The sequence below is a fragment of the Molossus molossus genome, unplaced genomic scaffold (assembly GCF_014108415.1).
Source record: "Molossus molossus isolate mMolMol1 unplaced genomic scaffold, mMolMol1.p scaffold_m16_p_10, whole genome shotgun sequence".
NCBI classification, from domain to species: Eukaryota; Metazoa; Chordata; class Mammalia; order Chiroptera; family Molossidae; genus Molossus; species Molossus molossus.
The window spans coordinates 961,209-984,571 of record NW_023425345.1 but is presented as its reverse complement, the minus strand read 5'-3'; the positions used below and the strand labels follow the sequence as shown (position 1 = coordinate 984,571).

General features: G+C 58.7%; 1 protein-coding gene across 3 annotated transcripts in view; it reads left to right on the top strand.

The window, feature by feature from the left end:
* Positions 1-7,009: 7,009 nt before the first annotated feature.
* The window catches only part of MPPED1 (metallophosphoesterase domain containing 1), a 70,252-nt gene continuing 53,898 nt past the window's right edge, over positions 7,010-23,363 (top strand). Inside the window, exons 1-2 of one of the 3 annotated variants that reach the window (XM_036252442.1) lie at positions 7,010-7,153; positions 18,696-18,997. In XM_036252442.1, the coding sequence (XP_036108335.1) occupies positions 18,774-18,997 (224 nt within the window). In that variant the 5' untranslated portion in view covers positions 7,010-7,153; positions 18,696-18,773. Of the gene's footprint in view, positions 7,154-11,642; positions 12,084-18,695; positions 18,998-23,363 lie in introns of those variants that run through there. The other 2 variants (XM_036252441.1, XM_036252443.1) reach the window with 2 other exon arrangements.

The window sequence follows — 23,363 nt, the reverse complement described above, 5'->3', positions numbered from 1 at the left end:
TGCCGGGCGGTAGGAATGGAGCTGGGGTCCAGCAGTGACTAGTATGGGGACACCAGTGGTCAGGAGGGGCTGGGCAGGGGCCGGCTGGGCAGAAAGTCACAGCCAGCACCAGGCAGTCCCCAGTCCTTGTCCCCTGTGACCGGCACAACCCAGCGAGGCGGCGGTCTTTCCTGTCGTGGAGGTGAGACCACGGGGGCAGCAGCCTGCCCGGAACCCAGGGGCAGGCCCGGGTTGTGCTTGCCCCTCCGGCACCGTCTCCCAGGTGAGGCTGCTGGGAGAGGGGGCTTCCAGCAGGACGGACACGGGGGCGGCTCTGGGGTGGTTCCGGCTCCCCGAGGACATCGGGCTGGCAGGAAGCCCCAGCCTCACCTGCTGCTGGCCCCCAGCCGGCCCAGCTGCTCCCTGGGCTCTTGATCCCACCCAAGGCTCAAAGGCTCAATGGCCACAGGTCGAGGTAGAAGTCACCAGGGCCCCGGGTGGCCTTCAGAGCTCAGGGACATTAAGGGAATCATAAGCTGGGCTGGCTGGGGTCACTGGCAGCCTGTGGACCCCACTGTGTCCGGTTCCTGCCACCACTGCCCACCACGCCACAGAGTCAAAGTGAGGGTTGTGGGGATCGAGGAGACTCAGTCATGCAAAGTGCCCAGGACTAGCTGTTGTTACTATCACCTGTCACAGAGCCACAGGTGTCCTTCCTCTGGGGGTCGCCCTTCCATCCCTCCATCCCTGATGCACACCATCCACTGCCTGAGAGATCCGACCAGGCCCCCCCTGCCCTTCCCTGGGGCCCTGCTCTGGGCTCCAAGGAGGTGGTGGCAGGATGTCGTCTTGGCTTCTCCTCTCTCCAGTCCCTCCTCCTGCACCCCAGGCTTCCCTTTGGCTCCTGCCTCCAGGCCTTTGTTTATGTGGGCCCCTCCCCCAATGCCCCTTCCCTCTTCCCTTGTCCCCAGGCACTGGTGGGGCACCCCCTTCTCTGCTCAGCAGTGTGTGGTCATTGCTCGGTCCCAGGCCCTACATGCTCTGGACCCACTGCTAAAGGGCAGGGCCGGGTCCAAGTCCCTCCAAGTCCCTGGCTTTGCCTAGCCCAGACGAGGTGGCCGTGACTATGAAGTTTATGGAATACGAACCACCTCCGGCTGCACCCATTTTACAGGGAAGGAAACCAAGGCTTTGAGAGTTGAAGTGTGTTATCCTGGGGCCCACAGGGGGTGCAGTCCGGCTCCACCTGTTCCCACCTCTTCGCTATCCAGGAGGTTGGAAGAGACCAGAGAAGGCTGCGGGCAGGGCTGGGCCCGGCCAGGACCCTGGACAGCTCAGCAGGGCTGCCCAGGCCCTGGCCGTGCTGGGAGGGACCTAGCCCAGTGGAGGAGGCCTGTGTCGGGGTGGAAGGAGGTGGCCGGGAACCTGGGGCGAGGCGGGTGGGCGGAGGTGAGAAAGGTGTGCTGGAGTCTGCAGATCGGGCCTCGCAGGTTCAGCTTTACGTATTGGCCATCGACCGGCTGGACAGGTCTCGAAGGCTCGGGGAGCTTCAGTTTCTTCATCTGTCAAACGGGCCTTCTAGCCCTGCTTCACAGGGAAGGCCATCCCATGCTGGGTCCCATCAGGCTGTGGTGAGAAACACACCAGCCACCCGGGATCTGGAAAGTTCTCTGAAAACCGAGGCTCACAGGCAGCACGTGAGGGGCCAGGCCATGGGTGCGGGGAAGTGAAGCCACCCACATTAGTGGCAGCCTCTCCCTCAGGAGAGCGGGGCTGCAGGGCGTGGCTGGCCCTGCAGGGTCTGGCCTCTCTCCAGCTCCTGTGGCGGCACCGTCTGGGGCGGGGGACACTGTTCCTGAGGCCTGCCTGGAGCCAAATGTCCAGTGATAAATGCCTCACCCTCCAGGCCCCGTTGGAACAATCAGCTCACTGTATACCAGGTCCTTCTCTGCACCTGGCATTTTGGGTGATGGCCAGAGGCCCTGTGCAGGGAGTACTCTGGAATGGGTGGGGGACTCCTCTGGACACAGTCTGGCCAGAACCTCAGCTGGGGGCAGGAGGAGGGAGCTTTGCACATCCTGTCGCTTCCTCTTGGAGGAGGAGGGAGCTGTGACACCTCTGTTCTCCTCAAGGCAGGAAAACCGAGGCTCAGAGAAACACGAGTGTCCCAGGGTCCCAAGCAAGTCAGTGGCAGGACTGTGTTAGCATCCAGACCCCCCAGCCTGGTGTCTAGAACTGTGCCAGTGTTAACAGCCACTTCTTCCTGAGCGCCAACTGCGTACCAGGCACTCTGTGCACTGCCTCATCGTAGAGATGATCACGTGGCTTGGAAATAATAAGGAAGAAGAGACTGAGGTTCAGAGTCACACGCTGAAAGGGGCAGAGGTAGGATTTGAACCTGTGGTTAGGCTGTCCCAGAGCCTGACCAGAGGTGGGCAGGACCTGGTGTGGCTTTTTCACCCTGGGCTCTGGGCCTAGAGAAAGGCCGGGGACGAGCCCCACGTCAGACAGCTGGCTTGAACCTGACCTGCCTCTGGGCTGTGTCGGATGCAGACAGGCCTGAGGGGGTAGACAGAGACCTTGAAGGGCGGAAGGAGCAGATGTAAGAATGCAAAGCCAGGCTTCATGCTCCCAGCCCCAGCCCAGGCCACCTCCTCCAGGGAGCCCCCTACCCCCAGCCCATGCTGACTTCCACCTCCCCTGAAGTCCTCTGGCCTCCCCTGCCAGGGTGGTTTTGGGGGCCTGACAGAGTGTCTGGCATATTGTTGGAGCCCAGAGAATATCTGCTAATAACACCATGTCTTGCACGCTGGCTGTGAGCCAGGCACCGTGCAGGACCTGAGGCGGCAGGATAGTCTAGGGCCCTCTGTCAGTGAGGCACCAGAGACCCTCCATGGCCCAGGCCTTGCCCATGGCTCCGGCCCCTCCCTGAAGGCCCTCCGCCCTCCATGGTATTCTGATGATCACGAAAATGTTGGGGTGACAAAGCATTCCCATAAATCAAGTTAAAAACCATCACCCATAATCTTATCCCAGGGTTGACACGTTGCCCTACATACTTACATCTTCTTTTCTTCTTGTTTCTCATTTTTCAAAACACAGAATCAGGCTCACCCCTGTGTCACCTTCTCTTGTTCCGGATGTGACAGGCATGGCCGCCATGGTCCCGCAACATCCGTCTCCGCAGCGTGATTTGGCCACTTGAAATTCCCTGGACCCACCAGAATTTTTTTTAAAATCCTCACCCAAGGATATTTTTCCATTTATCTTCAGCTAGATTGGGAAGAGAGAGAGAGAGAGAGAGAGAGAGAGAGAGAGAGAGAGAGAGATATCGAGGTGAGAGACACATCAATTGGTTGCCTCCTGCATGACCCCAACCAGGGCCAGGGATGAACTGCAACCGAGGCACATGCCCTTGACCAGAATCAAACCCGAGACTCTTTGGTCTGTGGGTCGATGCTCTAACCACTGAGAAAACCAGCCAGGGCACCTACCAGAACTTTTGAAGCCGATGCCCTCTGGCTGGACACTTAGCTTGCTTCTGACCCGGGGCTTTCAGAAGTGGCCTGCGGTCCCTGCCTTGGGGCACCTTCCCGGGAGGGGAGTTTCTTGGCCAGTGGCTATCAGACCATGCTCTTCTGAGACTCCGCGCCTTTGCACAGGCTGGTCCCTCTGCCGGTCTGCCCCTTTTGCACCGATCCTCACACCTCATCTCCTCGTGTCCCTGTGACCCTGCTGTCCTTCTCCCTGCCCCGGGCTGCCCTCCTCTTCCTGGTGTCCTGAGCACCGCCGACCCCCTGCCTCTCCGAGGGCGGACAGTCTGCCTTCTCCTCTGTCTCTGTCCAGCTTCCAGCACGTAGTAGGCGCCTGGGAAGTGCCTGCCAGCCAAGCGAGCCGCCCCCTGGCTGGTTCCGCAGTGTGGGACTGTGTGGTGTTTCTATTAGTCTCCATGAACAAGTGCCACTGTGTTATTAAATTTTCCCAAAAGCAGAATGTCTGCTGTGTTTGCCAGATTGGTTGCTCTTTTAGGAGTGGGTCTACCCTGCCCACCCCGCATTCCTCCTCCTCTGCCTGTCGGAGCCCATTCACTGGGCACCGCCTGAGCTTCAGCCCTGAGGGGTGCAGCGCGGGGGCCTGAGGGAGCCCGGCCTCCAAGAAGCGGCCTGGGCCAGGCAGGTGCTGGCCAGGCTCAGAGCTCACCACCCGGCACTGGGTGGTGCAGGTAATGGCAGGCCCCTTCGGTGGGGAGCTCCTACTGCCTGCCAGGCATATAGTAGGTGCTCAGTCAATGCATGCTCCAGAAAAGTAAGAGATGGTGTTCTGGGAGCTGAGGGGAGGGCTGGTGGGATTGGAGATGGCAGGAAAGCTGGCCTTGGGGGTCAGTGTCACAAGAACTTGGCTCTCATTCCAGGGACCAGGACCACACATTTTCCACTTCCCCACACCACGTGTCCTCGGGGTTCCGGAGGCCAAGCCAAGCTGTGGCTTTGTCCTTGGCAGGCAGCAGGTGGAGTCGTTTGGGTTACTGAGCTCAATAGGAACCCCAAACAGGAAACATTACGCTTGGGGTGCTTTCTCCTGGGGGGAGAGAGAAGCTCCCCGCGGAGTCTGGGACCCTCGTTTGGTCCACAGAGTGAGGCAGCCCTGTGGGAGGAGCTGGGAGGTCCTGTGTGTTCGGGGAATTTAGGTCACTGGGTCTCACCTTCCATTCACTCACTCCTTCCTTCAGTCCTTCGCGCATTTACTCACTCACTCGATGCTGGCCTCATCCTGGGCTCTACACAAGGCCGCAGAGCGTCCTGCTCACATGTCCTCTGGAGCTCCTGTGCCCACTGACGGTGGCCTTCCAGGACCCGTGTGACCGACCTTATGCTCCAGGGGTTCCCCTGGTCCCCGCTCTCCTCCTGGACATCTGCTGTCCTACGGTCAGGAATGCCCGCCCGGCTCACTTCCCTGCCCACATTCTGCCCTTTCCTCCAGGCCCAGCCCCTGCGCCCTTCCAGGAGGCCCTGCCCCATCCCCAGGGTGGGCGTCTCCTATGGGGTTTCGTTCCTAAATTCCCGGGTGACTCCTCCCGCACCCCGCTCTGTCTGGCCTGGGAACAGCCTACTGGGGGGGCTCTGACCCTCACAGGCCAGGCAGACTCCAGCTGGGCAACCTCGAGGTCAGTGTGGCCCCTGGGGGTGGCGTGAGTAAACGGGGAGGCCTGCCTGGCTGGGCGAGGGCACAGGGGAACCTGCTTCCCAGGTCTGGCCCTGGGCAACACTGGCAGCTCCCCGTTCCACAGGGAAGCACAGGGCCTGCCAGCTCTGTGCCCACCACCCAGGTCTCCTGCCCCCTTGCCGCTGAGGTTGTATTTCTAGCCTGGCTTCTTCACTCTGCCCCAGAATCACCCCAGTACAGTGTGAGAGAAGTGAGGTTCAAGGACAAGGAAGAGGAGGGGATGCCCTCCTGAGACCCCCGTGGACAGTTCCTGTCCCCGTCTCTGGCCTCAGGGCCCCAGTCCAAGCTTCTACCCATAACTGCCATCCCCACAGCCCTGACCTCTCCCTCTGTCAGGGCCACCAGCGCAAACTCAAAAAAAAACAAAAACAAAAAAACCTGACCAAGTCATGCCCCTGCTCAAAAACCTTCCGTGGCTCCCCACTGATAGTCCATCCCCTTAGGCGGCATCCAAGGCTCTTCTCCTGCCCCTCCGGACTCCTGCGCCCCCCATTTCCTCTTCCTCCAGCCCATCCCAGACACCCCGAGCCCTTTGCATACTCTCCCCTCTGCGGCAATGCCTCCCATACCTTCTCCCTTGGCATACTGGGGAGTGTCCACCTTCAGGAAACCACCCCAGAAGCTGTCCCCACTTCCACTCCTGCACCTGCGAGGGGAGTTTTTCTGTGTCCCTGTCCGCCTCCTACCAGACTGGGCTCTCCCCAGGCAGGCCAGGCCGACGCCCACACAGGGGGTCCATCTGGGACTGCGTCTGATGCGGTGACGAGCGCAGGAGTGGGAGGCACCGCGTGCTGTGAACGTGGGGGGAGGTGCACCCACAGACATTTGTTGAGGTGCTTTAGAAGGGCCTCAGAGGCCACACCCCCTTCTTCACCCCCTTTCAGTCTGGCTGGTCTGGGTCTGACCTGTGCTCGGTGCCCTGTGAGGCCCAGTGGACACCTCTGGACACTGGTGGCAGGGGTTAGAGGTCACAGGTCCTCTCAGACTCCCCAGGATGGGAGCACCCCTGCTGAGGATGTTCTTCCCCCTCCCCAATAAGCCTGGGCCTTCTTCAAACCAGGGGCCAGGGTCTCAGGTCTCCACTGCTTACCTGCCCCACTCCAGGGTGCCTCCCACCGCTGTACCTGGAATTGGGAATTTGGGATCCCCCGGGGTTAAGAGATGGGGGCACAGGAGGGGCGCCGGGCCTATGCAGCCTAGGAGCTGGGGTCCATGTCTCCCCCAAACGGGGCGGAGGGTGTATTCTCTGACTGCCGGCAGAAGGGGTCCCAAGCAGGGTGCCCTGGCGGCTCTGGGAGGGGTCCGGGCCTGGCGCAGGGGCCCCGGCGCCCCGGAAGGAGCCGTGCGGGCCCCAGCACGCGGTGCCCGCCGTGGCGGCCGCAGATGCAGAGGTGAGAGCGCCCCCACCCCGCTCCACGCCCACCCCGCGCGCGGCCGGCCGGGGTGGGGGCGGGCAGCCGAGGGGCCGGGAGCAGCGGGCGGCCGCCGGCCCTTCTCCGCAGCGCGGGTCCCGCTCCTCGTCCCTCGTCCGGGCCGCTCCCGCGCTCCCCGCCCCTTGGCGGCGGGATGCGGGCGCCGGGCCTGGGCGGGGGCCGGGGGCCGAGGCCTGCGTGGCGGGGGCCCAGGCGGGCGGCCGCTCAGGGCCCGGGACCGAGGGCGAGAGCGCGCCCCTCCCGGCGCCGCGGCTGGGGGAGGCGGGAGGCGGGCGGGGGAGTCGGGGAGGCTCGGAGCCGCGCGGCGGGCGGGCGAGGGAGGGGGCAGCGGGGAGCCCCCCGCCCCCCGAAGGAGGAGTCTGGCTCCCACTTGCTGCCTCGGACGCGCGGCTAGGCGGCCGCCGCCGGAGAAGCCCCCGCCCCTGCTCGCTCTCCTCCCCGGAGCCGGGCCCCTGCCTCCCTCCGTGCGCGCTGCTGCTCGCGGCCGCCGCGGCCGCCGAAGAGGAGCCCGGGGCCAGGTAGGGCCGCGTGGGGGCGGGGCGGGGCGCGGGCCGGGCGCGCGGGCGGGAGGCGGCGGGGGCGCGGCCGGGACCCTCTCCGGGCGCCGGGTGACGCCAGCGGCGCGGCGCAGGGGCGCCCGCAAAGTTAGTTTGGCTGCCTCCGGCTGGTGCCGGTGCCCGGCCGCGCATCCCCGCTGTCCTGCCCGCCGAGCGGGGGCTGCGGGAGGGGCTCGGCCGGGCGCTGGACTCTGATTGGGGCCGAGGGGTCAGCGAAACTTTTCCCCAGCTCGCCGGTCACTGCTGGCTGCTGGCGGAGTAGTTGGCGGAGGCAGCGGGCTGGTGGGTGCAAGTGATGGTGATCATTGCGACCGTAGCGGCCCCTGGTCCTTGAGAGCCTACTGTGCGCAGCGAGGCTCCTGCTGGTACTTGGTGGCAAGGGAGGGGGCACTCATACTGGTCTGGTGGTCACTTTTGCTAGCTAGCAGTTGCTGGAAACTCCCTCCTCCCTTCCTCTCTCCATCGGTCTGTCCATTCATCCATCCATCCGCCGGTCCATCTATCCGCTCACTCATTCCACACATATTTATTGCTGTCTGCTGTGTGCCTGGCCCAGGGGATCAGTGGCTAACCAGACAGGCCCAGCCCTCACAGGCAATATTTCACGGAATGCCCCTGCTAAGGAGCAGTTCTGTCTCTTGTGTGTTTATTCTGGGACTTGTTACAGGAGAGGGAATTCATGCTCAGTCTCCCTCTGCCCTGGTGGAGACAGAGAGCCGATGTGTCCAGGCGACTGTGGCAGGCCAAGGCTGGCTTGGGGTGGTAAACTCATCTGCGTCCTCTCCCATCCCCCTTCCACTCTGCTGGGCGGCCTGAGGTGGGACCAGCAGGCCCCACCCTGGCACTGGCCCCCAGCTCTGCCCAGCTGACCTCTCTGGGATGTCTCTTCCCCTGTGCTGGGTCAGACCCGCCCCCAGTTCCCCTCCAGGAGCTTGGTTGCCTCCTCCTCCCATTTCCAAGGCCCCTGTGAAACTGCCCAGAGGAGAGCTTGTTAAGTGTCGAGCAATTATGAAATTAAACTGGGAACAAAAGTGGGCCGGTTGGTGAATGGTTTGAACTGGCTTGGCAGGACTTGAATAGTGATGGGAGACTTGTTAGCCGGGCTCTGCCACACTGGGAGCACAGGCAGGCACCACCAGTGTCAACACTCTGATCGGTCTTTGCAAAAAAATAAAAAATTAAAAATTAATAAATAAACCAATTTCCTGAATAACTTGTCCCATGGGCTAACAGGCTTTGGGGATGTCGGAGGCCAGCGGCTGATTGCCACATCCAAGTTGGAAGCCAGGCCTTGGTCCACAGGAGCCAAACACTAGGGGACCATTTGGGGAGGGATGGTGGACTTGGCGGGGCTGAGGCAGGCTTCTGGCGTGGAGAACACCCCAGGGCTTTAGACCAGCCGGTGGTGATCAGAAGCATTCTGGAGCCGGGCGCGGCGCACAGAGCACCGTGGGGTGAGAGCCCCGCATAATAAACTGCTTCATGACGCCTGGCTCCCTGCAAATTGGCTTTCTGAGTGGCAGCCCCACAACACTTGTAAAGTCTTTTTTCTCAAGATGGGCTTCTGTGAAATGGTTACATCTATTTGAGTGCTCACTCGGCAGAGGGACATTAATTGGATGATGGCTAGTCAAAAGGTGATAATGCAGTCAGAGGTTTCATCGTGTATTTGAGGTGCCTTCCTATTTATTTCTCAGCCCCAGGGGCCTTGGCAGACCTGAATTGAACTAGATCCCTGAAATGTCAACTTGGGCAGGTTCAGAGTCTCACCGTCATGGGGGCTGCCATAGCTCAGATGTAACTGCTGTGTGTGCACCCAGAATCGCTCACAGCCCCCAGCCGATGCCCTGTGGGCTGTGATCATGGACAGATAGACCAGCTCTACGTTTAGGTAAAAGATGGGGTTCAGGGGTCTTTCTGCTTGCACAGACAACATATAGAATAACCATTCAAGAAAAGCCTGCTTGTAAAAAATTTCCCAGCCCACCCGTGAGACTATTAAATCTTCATCCGATGCAAGTAATTTAAGTTCATTGGTTTTCCCTTGAACTTGCTACCTCCCCTTTCAGGCAGTGATGGCCCCTGGTGTGCCCACCTCACGCAGGGCACATGTCTCTGCAATTGTCTGAGGAGGTAAGGATGGCAGCAGGATTTCACTGAAGGGTAGCATTCAAGGAGAAAAATCAGCATTCTGGGTGCGGGTTCTGGACTGGCAGAAAAAAGAAAACCCTCCCCAAAGTGCAATCATCTTTTAATCTATCAAAATGGTATCATTCCTCCAATTTCAGGCCTGTGAACTGATCATGAATAGCGGGGCAGAGGAAATTAATCGGCCAGGCAAAGACTTTTAACAAGTAAATATTATGCACAGAAAAACATGCAATTAGTGGAGGTTAGTTAATGCCTTTCAAGTTGTGGCGAGCTGCAGTTAAGGGTGGAATTTCTGCGTTATCCCTGAATTGTCTGTCAAAATCTTTAATGTGACAATGTGACATGTCTCCTCCACCGCCCCTCCCTTCCCGGGAACAGAAAAAGGGTCTTTTCAAGCATCCCCTCTCTCCATTCTTCTCCCTGAGATCTCTCTGTTTGGCAATTGGTACCTTTGTCTGCCTGCACCTCTGGAGCAAGGAACCCTGGGGGAAGGGGCTGCCCAGGGACAGGAGCTAGGGATGGGTTCTTGGTCTTACTCTGTGCCCACAGGTCACCGTTCATAGCATCTCAGATGAGGGACTGGCTGCTTGTGCGGTCTTCCTTCCGGCGAAATCCCTTGCTCTCTAGGAAGGGACCGTCCGAACACGTGGGGGGCGGGCAGGGGCAGGGCAGGGTGAAGGGAGAGCTTTATGTAGCCACATCCCCTGTGTTTGGACTACGCTGGGTCACTCTGAGTGCAGTTTCCTGCAGCTGTGGTTCTTGTGGGGCGGATGTCCCTCAGAAGGAGACCACCAGCTGGCACCCTCTCCAGGCTGCCACTGAAATGTTTGACTTGGGTCTGAAGAAGTGGGGAAAAAAAATTAAAAAAAAAGGAAAAAGCAAAAGCGGCCCCAAGAGAAGGAAAAGAAGAGAGGCCCTTTTTTGGGGAGGTGGTGTTGGAGGGAAGGTATAAATAGTTCCTCGGTTAATTTGATTCATGGTGGCTCTCCCCAGTGACCTGGCCATTCTGCTGCCAAAACAAATGTTTTGCCTTATTTTGACTTTTTCCCCCTAATGAGACAAGACTTAGTTATGCTTTATTCCATTTAAAATATTTCTGGCCAACGAGGATGGTCCGATCGCATGGAAAAAAATCTTCAATTGAGAATCTGTGTTTCCTTTTTTCTTTAAAATTTTTTTTTCTTTATTGATTTGAGAGAGAGAGAGGAAAGGAGAGGGAGAGATAGAAGCATCGATGAGAAAGCATCGATTAGCCGCCTCCTGCATGCCCCCCAACCTGGGCATGTGCCCTGACCGGGAATCGAACCGGTGACCTCTCGGTGCGTGGGTCAATGCTCAACCGTCGAGCCACACTGGCCAGGCTGTGTGTTAATTTTGAACTCAGAGAGTGACTTGCCAGTTCTCTGCTCTCTCCATACCTTTCTGCGAATGACTCTTTGGGGGCTTTCTTGAATGTGAACTTGGCCAGCTGGATGTCAGAGCCTGGTCATACATCATAAGGAGGAGCAGCTACAAGAAGAGAGGTCTCCCCTCGGGTCGATGGTGCTACCCTGAGTTCAGCGCCAAGGACTGAATGGGCCCCTGTCTTCCGACCCAGCCCACACCTGGGGGCTCGTGTCTGCCGCACGTCTTCCCGTCTCGGTCCTCGCTTTCCAAGGAGGACGGGGGCTCGGTGTGGAGGCACATGGAACACGTGTGGCATCACCCATGCTAATTTCATCACTTTAAGAGGAGAACGGTGCCAGCTTTGCATTTTCAACACACCCGTCCGTTCTCCTTCGTTTCCTTCTTTCGCGTCTTGCAGCTGTGCCGTAGCCTGCAAGGCTGCAAACTGTATTGCACCGGCTGCCCGCCTGCCCGCACCCTGCCGTCCCCTTGTGCTGTGGGCACGTGGCAGGGCTCGTGGGATAGGCCGCGTCCCTCCTCCACCCTAGCTCCCTGCACAAAGGGGGTGGGTGGAAAATGGAGTTTTGCTTTTATAACTTTGTCATTCAGACACATGAGTTAATTGATCATACTTGGGAGGTTTAATCTTTAATTGCAAATTCCCGCATGATCACAAAAAATACACTTAAATTGATCATAAAAATGGCAAAACCTCAGCCTCAGACATAAGTGTAGAATTACCATAGTGCCGATTTGATTATGCTCGGTGACATCTGTTTAATAGATTTCCATGAGAACTGTAAATCCACGTTCACTTTCTTTGCAAATTGTATTTGAATGCCGAACCACCGAGACCCTCTCGCCTCCCCTCCCCGAGCCCCCATTCACGGTGAGTGCGACTTGACGTGTTTGTGGAGGGGGGTGCGGAATGCTGGTTTTCACACATGTACCTCTTATTTCCTTTTGTGTGTGGGCACGTTTGAAACAGACCCGAGCGGCTTCCCGATCCGACTCCACAGATACGCGAATCTCCAAGTGCTTTATTTCAAAAACTAGGACATAGCACTTTGCAGGAGAAAAATCAGTCCATTCACTATTATTTATGTGATTGCTGATCTTCTGGGTGGGTAGAGAAAGCACCAAGAATTAGAATAACTTATGGAGCAGAGCACTGGTTTACAAACAGATTTCTCAGCCCGAGCTCTCTGGGTTCCTTCGCGTCTCTGGCTCGCTCGGTGCTGTGCGTACGGAGAATACCCAGGATCTGAAGACGGGCCGGGAGAAGGGACGGCATGCATAGCTCAAGTTAAAGGAATAAGTGAGCAGCTATTAGTGGCAGACAGGACATGATCCAGTAAGTAGCACTCTTCATCATTCTGAAATAAAAGTACATAATTGGAAAATGAAGCGGCAGCAACTGGCAGGGTGGGGGGCGGGGGGGGCGGCGGCGAGGAATTAGAAAGTGTAATTTAAAATCATGTAGTCATCCTTCAAAAGGGGCCCCGCTAAAAGGTTTTTAAGTGGTAAATGCTTTAAAGTGACTCGTGGCTGATCCTTTTTCAAGGAACATGGTCCAATTTTCTCAATATTTCTGGATGCCTTCATCACCGGAGCGCATCAGCTCATTGGACTTGGCGGCTAAGCCAGCTGCAGGCCCGGCTCTCCTTCCGCGGACACCCACAGTCAGCGCGGGCGGCCGAGCGTTTGGGGACCTGGCGGGACGGGCTCTGATCCCCCCCACTGGGTTGTGGATTTTTTGCTTTTCCTTTGAGTTCTTCTGTTTATTATTTTATTTTATTTTTATCCTTTATGGCATTTTCAACGACCAACTAGTCAATTGCATATTTTCAGACACAAGCAAAACAAGATACAAAACCACTTGAAAGGTGATTTTTGAGCTTGTGTGGAGGCATGGCTTCCAAACCAGTCCTTGCCAGCCCCTGGCAGCCCCGCACCTGGGCAGCTTTCTGTTAAATGTGAGTTCCCCTGCATTTTGCTTGAGTGCAGGGGAGACGACTTAGGAGAGGTTACTGTGATTTTTCCGTGACATTTTGCAACTAAGTTATCAATAAGAGCCTCAGAGAGCAGTGCCCTCCACGGAGAGGGCTCTGGGCAGCCTGGGTGATGGCTGGGCTGGCCGGCGGGAGGCGCAGGGCTGCTGGCTGCCCCTCCTCGGGTGCAGGGCGGGGAAGAGAAGTGGGAGCAGAGATGGGCTGGGGTCCCGGAGAAGGCGTTCCCGAGCTGGGCTGTCGCGGGGAAGGCTGTTGGCGCAGGTGTTTCTGTGGGGCTCCTGTTTGATAGGCAATTGTCCCCGTGTAGTCATAGCTGATCACCCACGTTCCGGACTCAGGACAACACAACATCGTCCTAGCATCACCAACGTGCCCATGACAGGAAGAGGGTGGCCCTTGGAGGTGGTTGCCTTAAACGAACAGCCTCGAGTTGGCTTTGAAAACGGTGACCTTTATACCCTATAGGACATTTTCAACTCTTGAAATGGGGACACTTTTGAGAGCCAGAGAGGATGCTGGGAATAATGACTGACGGGGCAACAGGCACGGACTAGACTGCCTGGGTGCCCACGTGGGCTCTGGGCAGCCGGGGTCAGGTGGTAGCGGATGCCTCCACGGCCAGGGACCTCGACCTGAGCTCTGCAGGTCGGCAACACCTGGCCGAGCCTCATAGGTTCGTGCACACACTTGGACTGCTTTGGGCTGCTGGACTGGCCCAGGTTTTTTTTTTTTGCAAATCCCTCCCCACCGCCCCTGCTGTTAAGATGATCCGTGTAAGCCAAGGCCCTTCTTAGTCTCTCCTCTGTGGGCCTTTGGCCCATGCTGGCTGGCCTCATAGTTTGGTGGGGCCCCCTCCCTCCACCTCCTCACAACAGGGTTCTGAGCTGCTCTGTTCATCTGTCTGGCTGCCCCTGCTGGGCCATGAGCCCGAGGAGGGTCAGTTTCACATCGATGCCATTTGGGTCCCAAAACAAGGCCTGCCCTGGAGTGGGGTCTGTGGGTGTCTCAGGGCCGATCAGGGTCCCACGGTGCCCCGGGTGAGGGGATGCTGAGAGCTTGCCTAGAAAAACTGGTCTGGTGGTCCTGGCTGTGTCCAGCCTCACATCTGGGGAAGTAGAATAACAGGTGACCCACCGGGTGTGGGTGGGACGGAGGGGCCGGGACTCAGGGTTCCAGGTGGGGAAGCGGGGTTCCTCAGTTCTCTGAAAGTCTCTGCTCAGTTCTCAGAAGCTCCCTGCAGAGCTCCTGGGGTTCATCAGGGCTTTCTAGCCACAGTGAAAAGAGACGTTTAGTGAGCACCTACTGTGTGCTGGGCCCTCAGCCAGCTGCTGCTTCGGGTACCATGTCCCGTGACCCTCAGTGGCCCTGGGAGGGCGATGTTAGCATCTGCATGTTTACAGATGAAAACCGAGATCCGAGCACGTTAAAGCTGCTTAGAATCTGGGCCGAGAGACCCGAGGGCCTGTGCAGCTCCCCTGCCGTTCATCCATCCACGTGTGTGGATCCTTTGGTCTCACGCAGCTCAGGGACAGGGCGAGACTGTGTCGGAGCTTTGGTGAGAGCAGTCCTGGGCAGTTGTGGGTAGAGGTACCTGGCCCAGCCTGGGGAGGTCGATGAGATGTCCCCGAGGCCCCGCGCTGGGAAGCAGGTGTGTGTGTTGGTGCCCAGAGCCCGCCAGGCGAAGGGAACAGCATGTGTGAAGGCTCAGAGGCGGGGTCCTGGTGTGCCAGGGACACCCGGAGTGGTGAGCTTGGCCGGACTGGTGAGGGGAAGTCTGGGATGGACCCGGTCTCCTGAGCTGATGTAAGGAGCCGGGCTTTCCCCGAGGGCAGCGGGATGCCCCTTGGTCAGAGGTATGCTTTGGAACCTTAGCTCTGGAGGGTGTGGCGTCATCCTTGGTGAGGCACAGGGAAGCGCCAGGCAAGGTTGTGGGGCCAATGGAGAGCGGTAGGGCCTGGAGCTGGCCTCTTCCTACATATGAGCTGTCCAGACAGTCGGCGCCTAATAGTGACACTGCTCAGTGCCCTTGTCCCTCTTCCAGAGCCTGGCCTGCCTGCTGGGACGCAGGCAGCTGAGCATGAACAAGGAAGAGGCTGGGGGGGAGGGGTGGATATGGAGGGAGAAAACGCCTGTGACGGAGGGCTTTGAAAAGCGAGCCCTAAAGAGGGAGGAGTTTCCAACCCTGTCACTCGGGGCTGACGGGGCCTTATGGGGGGGCAGGCTCTAGGCTCACTTTATCCCCTCTGTAAGCAATGAGGAAGCAGATGCGCAGAGAGTGCACCTGTCCAGCCTCCCACAGCTCAGCCGCGCCATCTGAAACCGAATTTGAACCCTGCTTCTCCTGATCTCGAAGTCCAGGCTCTTTGCCATTGTGGAAGCTCACCCGTGGCTGAGAACAGTAACAATCAAAGAGAGACCATTATGGATGCTTCCTCTGCCTCAGGGCCTTTGCACTTGCTGTTTCCGCTGCCTGCTCCTCTATCCCCAGGTCTGGGCATGCCTGGCTCCCTCTCAGCATTTGCCTTTGAGGTGACATCATCTCCTCAGACAGTCTTTTCTGTTTATTTTTATTTTTATTTTTAGAGAGAGACAGAAACATTGATGTGAGAAACATTCATCGGTTGCCTCCTGCACGCCCCCTACTGGGGATCGAGCCCGCAACCCGGGCATGTGCCCTGACCAGGAATTGAACCAGGACCTCTCAGTCCATGGGACAACACTCAATCCACTGAGCCACACTGGCCAGGCAAACAGACCTTTCGTGATTATCCAACTTAAGGTGACAGTCCTCTCCCCATCACTCATCTCTCCATCACCTGTTCTACCGCTCCCGGGCACATCTTATCTGAAAGTACCTTTTGTATTTACTTATGTGTTTACTTCACTGCCCCCGGCCCCCAGTTCCTTGAGGGTAGTGACTTACTTGCTTTTTTACTGCTCTCTCTGGCACCAGGAACAGCGGCAGCTCGTGGGGCCGTGGTGAATATGTGCCGAATAAGTAAATGCGTTCATCAGTCCATCCCACCCTCCTCTCTCGTTCCATTTCTCCACCAGAGTCCAGCCAGGACGTGGGGCTTGCTCGAGGTCACTCTGCTGGGCAGAGCCAGGATGGAAGCTGGGCACCCTCCCCAGCGGGCCCCAGCCCCCCTCCCATCGCCCGCATGCTGTGCTGTTTTGTGGACCAGGTGTAAATGCTTCCCGGCTAAAAGCTGTTTGTAGGGAATCGCTGCTCCCCCTCCGTGGATCGGCTGCGTTCTCTGCACGGTGGCTGACGCTGCTGCTGCTCCATAAATATTAAATGGGTATTAAAAGAAGGCTCTGCGTTCCCAGTTCCCCTGATTTCTCCGAGCAGGGCCCATTGCGAACCCCCTTTATGTGAAATGCAGCGTTTCACAGCGGACGCCTCGCTGCCTGCCGCTTCTGGCTGAGTCCCCTGGTGCAGAGCTGGGCTCCCCCGCTTCGGGCACGCAGGGCAAGCAGGCGCCCGCCCCCAGGGCGGGGTGGGTGCAGGCCCCTTGGACCCTCTCTCATAAGGGCTGTGCCCACCTGGCCAGCCTCCTTGCACACTTGTGGGGTGGGAAAGGGGGAGAGGGGTGATGACTCTTTGACCTTTAGCTGAGCCCTCTTGACACCTGCCCTCTGCCAGGCCTGTGCTGGCATCAGGGAAGGAGACTGGCGAGACACTCTGTTCATATATTCCGCCTCCCTCCCTCCCTCCATGCCTCCATCCCTCCCTCCATCCTTCCTTCTGTCTACTCACTAATTCAGTATTTATGAAGTATCTGTGAGAGGCCCTGGGGTGATGATGATGATATAATCATGGTAATAGCTAACATTTATTGGGCACTTACTATGTGCTGGGCTCGGTGATAAGCAGTTTACACGAGCCGCCTCATTTAATCTTCACGACTGTGCGGGTAGGTTCTAGTCGTCTCTCCATGTCCTGGCTGAGGAAGCAGAGCCTCTGGCTGGTTAAGCCACTTACTCAGGGTCCATGAGTCATGGTCCCCGACAGTGGAGCCATGGCAAGGATTCAAAGCAGGGGTGTGTGCGGAGCTGGCATCTGAGAACTTGCAGACAAGCTCCTAGAGCTGCCTCTTTTGCTTGCACCAGACACCCCTGTACCACAAATGCCCCCGTCCTTGGGCAGCTCTGCTCATAGCAGGCCTCCAATACACAAGTATCAAATCGAATATTAGCTGGGCATGCTCAGAATTTCCATTCATTTAACCTGCACAGCTGTCCTGGAAGGTGGCGTTCTTATTTTTAAACGCATTTTCCAAAAGAGGAAGCGGAGGCTCAGAGAGGGTAGGAAGTTGACTTAAGGTCACACAGCAAATCAGTGCAATGCTAGGGCTCAAACCCCTGTGCAGATCTGGACCATTGGAGCCCTGGACCTCGGCGTCTGCTGCCGTAGGCTCCTCCCCAGGCTCCAGACAGGACCGCAGGGCTGGCTCCCACAGGTTGTGTGAGTTCGCTGCAGGACAGCTGACGCCCCCACCTCAGAGACCTGCCCCCCATGTCCACTGGGGGAACCGATTCACTTAGACACAAGTGGGTCCAGTGGGAAACGCAGATTTTTTCCCCCTTGTCTTCCCAAGAGACGAGAACAGAACTGTGCTGTGAATCAGGGTGCGTTTTTTGGGGGAGGAGGGATTAAGGAGAAGGATATTGCTATTTATTGCACCTTGTATGGGCATGATTGTTGAGATTTTAAAAAAAATTAATAATCCATTTCTCCTTTGCATGTAATTAAAATGTTCTCCAGCCTCTAATTTTTGTCATTTTCCTAATCTAATTTGTTTTCTGACTGTGTCGGTTCTTTTTCCATGCGCAAAGCAAAGAGGATTTTTCTTTGTTTGACGTGACTGGGATGTGACTGTCCAGGGCGGTTTCAGTTACGTTCTTTGCTCCTTGGTTAAGTCAGTGCACATGGAGTCATCGGGGGGTCCTAATGACCCAGCCGGAAACAAAACAACATTCGAGTAATTTCTTATTTACACAGTTAAAAAAATAATTGTGGGACAGAGGGGCAGAAATAGATGGCCTTGCGGGGGGGGGGGGGGGGCGGGGAGCGTTGGCGCCCTGTCTGGTGTGTGTGGGGCAGGACCGGCATGTCTCCAGGATTTCACACAGCTGACTTGGAATCAGTCTGAGGGACGTTTCAGTCCAGTATGTACGAATGCAAACCCCACTTTCCAATGAAACAAATAAACAAAAATTGATAGCATCAGGAGCCGAGATTCTAAGTGGATTTGCAGGTGGACAGAATTCCCGAGATCCTTAAAAAGGCACTCGGGAGGGTGTTTTGAAGGGTGGACCCCTGCTCCCCTTCCCCCCCTACGCTGGCCACCCGCTGAGCTGAGCTGGTGCAGGCAATCTGTCTGGGAAAATCCCTTCGCAGGCGCAGCTAACAGATATCTTTGGGCAAAATTGACGTTGAGGAAGGAATGTGCGCCGATGCGGCCCACCTGCTCAGGCCTGCATCCGGGTGGGTGTGGGGCCGTGCGGGAGTGGGTGTGTCTGGGGGCCTGGGGGGGGGGGGGTTGGAAGGGAATCCTTCCTATTCCCCAATACGGAAAAGTGAAACTCACCTTACCTGTTTGCAGAATACCAGCCATTATCCTGCCCATCTCAGGACACCCGGTGGGCTCGGGGGATTTGGTCGAAGGCAAAAAACAACAACACAAAAAAGCCCTAAGTGTTTAAACGTGTTGGACCATGCGTCTATCCATCCACGGCGCTGGGGTTTGTCCCTCCCTCCTTCCCTTTTCTTTTTACCAAAGTATATTCATCAAACTGCTGAGTTGGAAAGATTTGTAATGAGTTTTTGAGCTGTACGACTGTGTTTTTTTCCTCTCTCCCCCCGCCCTCTTTCTAAATCTTCATCTGACATTAAATAAAGCAAATCCCAAACAGATTAACTGTCGCACGGTTCTGCTCCGTCTCCTCAGTCTGTTTCCAGGTCTGGCGCAGGGCCGGGCGGCGGTGGCGGCGGCGGCGGGAGATGCCCAGGCGGCCAGCGGAGGTCCATGTGGCGCGCTAGGTGGGACCCCGGCATCCTGAAGGCAGAGGCCCTGGCCCTCCTGCCCTGCGGCCTGGGCATGGCGTTCTCCCAGTCCCACGTGCTGGCCGCCCGGAGGCACCAGCACAGCCGGCTCGTCATCGAGGTGGACGAGTACAGCTCCAACCCCACCCAAGCCTTCACCTTCTACAACATCAACCAGGGCCGCTTCCAGCCACCGCACGTGCAGATGTAAGTGGGCGGCTCGGGTGGGGCCGGCAGGGACGCGGCTGTGGGTGGCCGGGGGGCGGGGCCACGCACCGGGGGGCCTCCTGGCTTCTGGGACCCACGTGTCACGCTATTGACTGACATCATGCCGGAGCACCGGGGTCACCGAGGCTGGCGGGTGGGCGGGACGAGTGAGAAGTTGCAGAGAGATGCCCTGTGAGCTGACGCTGGCCCAGAGTCCTGTTTCATTTGGCCTGGAGAATGTTTTACAAATATTAAAAAATGATGTGATTGCATATAAAAGCAGACTTCTGGCTTTGCTTTACAAACCCTGAGGACCTGGCAACCCCAGGCCCAGGATGTCCTCCGGCATCCTGGGGGTGGGGGCGCTGAGTTCCAGCTGCCCCCTCGTGGTATTTAGGTTGGAAACCCCTGGTCCAGTTCACATTCCTCATTATACAGGCGGGGAGACTGAGGCCCAGCGAGGGGAAGGGACTTGCCACAGGCCGCAGGGTGGGTTTGAACCCCGTTCTTGGGCTGACTCTCTTCCCTCCCCCCCTTGTCTGTAACCCCCTGCCCCCCCATGCTTCCCTTGAGAAAGCAGAGGTCCTTCAAGGACTGGCGCGCTCTGCCACCTGCCCTTCGGGGCTGATGGGAAACACTCGGGGTGGCAGCAGTGCGGCCAAGGCAGGAGCACGAGCTGGGGCCCTGTGTGCCCGGGCGGGGACCCTTTCCCCTTCCTGGATTTTCGCTGAGGGCCTGAGAGGGATGGGTGGCCCAGGGTGGAGATGGATACATTCCTGGCCCTGCCCGGGGGCTCCCTGTGTTCCTAGAACACCCTCCTCCTCCTTTATCCACACGCTGCCGGGCTTGCCTGGTGAGGACACAGAGGCCCGGGCAGGTGTGAGGCCCGGGCAGGTGTGAGGCCCAGGCAGGTGTGAGGACCGGACAGGTGTGAGGCCCGGACAGATGTGAGGACTGGACAGGTGTGAGGCCCGGGCAGGTGTGAGGCCCGGACAGGTGTGAGGCCCGGACATGTGTGAGGCCCGGACAGGTGTGAGGCCTGGACAGGTGTGAGGCCCGGGCAGGTGTGAGGACCCACGCACGCGCACACAGCAGGTTCGCGTGAGAGCTGGTCCGGGACTAGGCTGCCCGGCCCCGTCCACCGCTCTCTCTGAACTCAGATCCTCTTGGTGTCTGGGGGTCCTGGTGCAGCCCAGGGAGGTCACAGCTGTGACGGGCGTGGTGTCCAGAGCAGGCCCCCCTGATCACCAGGCTGGGTCGCATGGCCCTGGGAGGGCACAGGCCCCAACTTCCTCTAGGGCCATGAGCACCATCTCATAGGTGGGGGTCCTAGAAGCTGGCCCTTTGGGGAGAGCAGAGAACCCAGCAGGCGGACCTCTTAGAGAAGCAGTGTGGGGGTTTCTGAACCCCAGCCTGGAGGTGGGGTGGGTGGAGTGCTGCCTTGTTCCTGTGTGGCTCCCTCGGGACCTGTCCTCCGTTGTGAAGGTGACACAGGGCCCTTCTTCATGGGAGGAAGGCTCGGAAGGCAGACAGGCTGCAGGCCGGGGCGGGCTCCAGCGCATGCTCATTCCAGGGGGCTGCAGGGCTGGCCTTGTCCGTAGGTGCCTGCTTTACTTTTTTGTAGATTCTACTTGGGAAAGTGCCCCTAATTTCATTTTAGGGCCAGTCTGGCGGAGGCCCTGGGTCTCAGGCACGCCATTCTCGGGGCCTCGAGGCCCGCGGGAGGGAGGCCTTCCTGGACCCACCTTGCTCTTTTGTCCATGAGTTGAGGCCTCCGGGGCTGGAAGTGATGGCGCCTGAGGTCCTTGGATGCCGGACTGGACTCCCGCCTCTGGCACAGGGCATGTTTGTGGCTGGTGCAGGACCCGGGCTGGACGTGAGGCCATCATGCGGGAGCTCTCGGTCACAGCACCTGTGCCTGGGCCCGCAGACACCCCGGCAGCCCCCAGTCCCAGGGCACGCTCGGGAAACAGGAAGTCCTCGGAGAACAGGGCCACGGGGCTGAGGAAGGACCCTCTGGAGAAGGTGGCTTCTCGGGTGAGACCCAGAGGAGGATGCGTGGGGGGCAGCAAGTTGGAGAGGGCTGGAAAACGGGGTATGTGAGAACTGCAGAAATGCACAGTGGGGTGGAGGGAGCCCTGCAGGCCAGGCTGTGTCCCTCCGGACAGTGAGTGACCAAATGAAAAAGGGCGATCTCCCCCATTTAACCCACAAGCAAGTGGGGGCCATCCATCCATCCATCCATCCATCCATCCATCCATCCAGGGTGTTTGTGAGCAGCTGTGTAGCACAATGGTTAGAAATGCACGCTCTGAGCTGGCCTGCCTGGGTTTGAATCCCGGCCCTGCCACTTGCTCACAGATCCCTGCCCATGCTGAGCTGACCCCCGATCGGGTGGCAGGCAGCCCACGTGTCACGAGAAGGTGTAATGGCCCATGATACTGGTAGCAAGACGTGCTCCAGGGAAATGCTTCATGGCTGCCTCGTGGTCACTCGGCTGGAGTGGGGGGAGCAGACTCGCGCGGCCCGGCCCTCCTACCCCTCCTGGCCTGCTCCGCGCTGCCGCCTCCTGTGGCCGGGTTCCGGGCTTCCTTTGGCAGCGGGGTTCAGAGGTGGCTGGGGCTTGGACCAGCCCCGGGAGCCCAGGAGGCCCCGGCACTGAGCCCGGTGCCGTGCTCCCCATCCAGTGTTCCCTCGCTGCCTGCTTCAGTCAGCCAGGCTTTGAAACACGACTCTGCACAAAGCTGGACGAGGCCGGGCTGTGCAAGGACTTGGGGGGCTGCTGCCTCCCACCCCCCAGGCCCCGAGCCGGGGGAGCACACGGGCGCCCGAGGTGGCTGTGCGGGTTTCCATGGCGCGTTTCCACAGGGGGAGACACGGGGGACGGATGCCAGTCCCCGACACGTGAGTTATCACCGCCCTGGGCTTTGTCTCCGGGCTGAGGGAGGGAGGGGGCCTTATTTAATAAATCCACAATTTATATTTAATAACAACAGTGACAGCCCAAACGTGGCCTCCGATTGAGCCATGTGATTTATGCCGTTGCCCCCAGAGGCCCTGGCGGTAACGAGGCTGCCTGTGCCTGAGTCATGAATCTCTGCATCTGGGCCTCTGGGTTTCGGGCCCTGAGAACGAAGACCCCAGCCACCGGGCAGCAGGTGGACGTGAGGCCTGATGGTCAGCGAGAAGGCAGGCTGGTGCTGGAGGGACAGGTTACGCTGGGTCGGCCTTACAGGTGTCCCGGGGGCTCGTGCCAGGCACAGCACCTCTACTCTGGCTTTTCAAACATGTCCTGTTGGTGGAGACTCTCGTTTAAAGACCCTCCGCACGTCGGGCTGCGAGGAGTCCTTGAAGAACGTCGGGGGTCAGGGGAGCACGGCTGTGTGCCAGGCCTGGGGTGGCCCTTTGTGTTCCCGGTCCTCCCAGCCGTGCCAGGTTGGCCTACTGATCCCCTCTCTCGAGGCTGAGGCTTCAGAAGGGTGCCTGTGGCCTCCAGCGCCTCCGTGAGCTGAGAGGTCTCTAGGAGGCAGAGCGTGGGCCTGGGGCCCAGGGAGGGGCGAGGGGCAAGGCTGTGGAGTCCTACACCCAGCAGCATCTGCGTCTCCAGCCCCACCCAGCATCCCTGTCCTGGGGCTCCAGGTGCGGTGGCTGCTTCGCTGTCTTGGGCAGCCCATCCTTCTCGCTCAGGCCTTTGCACGTGCTGTTCCCCCCGCCTCCCCGACTCTGCCCTGCTAGCATTGACGCATCCTTCAGGTCCTACTCAGGCGTCACCTCCTCCGGGAAGCCTTCCCCGAGCCCTCCCCAGAGCAGGTTTTTCCTCCTTCCCCGCCCCCGCCCAGCTCTAGCACTCTTCGTCCCCCCCCTCACGGCACACGCTTCATCTGTGGCTGTACATTCATCTCTGGACGATTTCCTAAGCGTCCTCCCCTCCCCCGGCACAGGCTGCTCCCTCCAGCCCAGCACAGTGCCCGGGAAGACGAGGGAGGCGGGATGAGGTGGAGAGTATGGCCCAGGAAGAGCAGCAGATCCAGGAGGGCCTCCTGGGGGAAGTGGCACCACCCCCGGATTTGGAGAATCAGCACAAGCCAAGGCCAAGAGTGGAAGGAAGGGCAGGCTTAGGGTGCAGGAGGGCAGCTTGGAAACACTGTGCAAAAGCACCAGCCTGTTGTGTGACATTGAGCCAACCAGTTCTGCCCCTCCTCTGGGCCTCAGTTTCCCCACTTGTAGAGAGAGAGAGGAAGGGACTAGAGGACTCTCCCTCTCTAACACACCATGGCTGGTGCCTCTCACATGGCTGGACATGTAGTTGGAATCTCGCTTGAAGGGAGGAGTCCTCTGTCCTCTGCCCTGACCTTCAGAGCTCCCC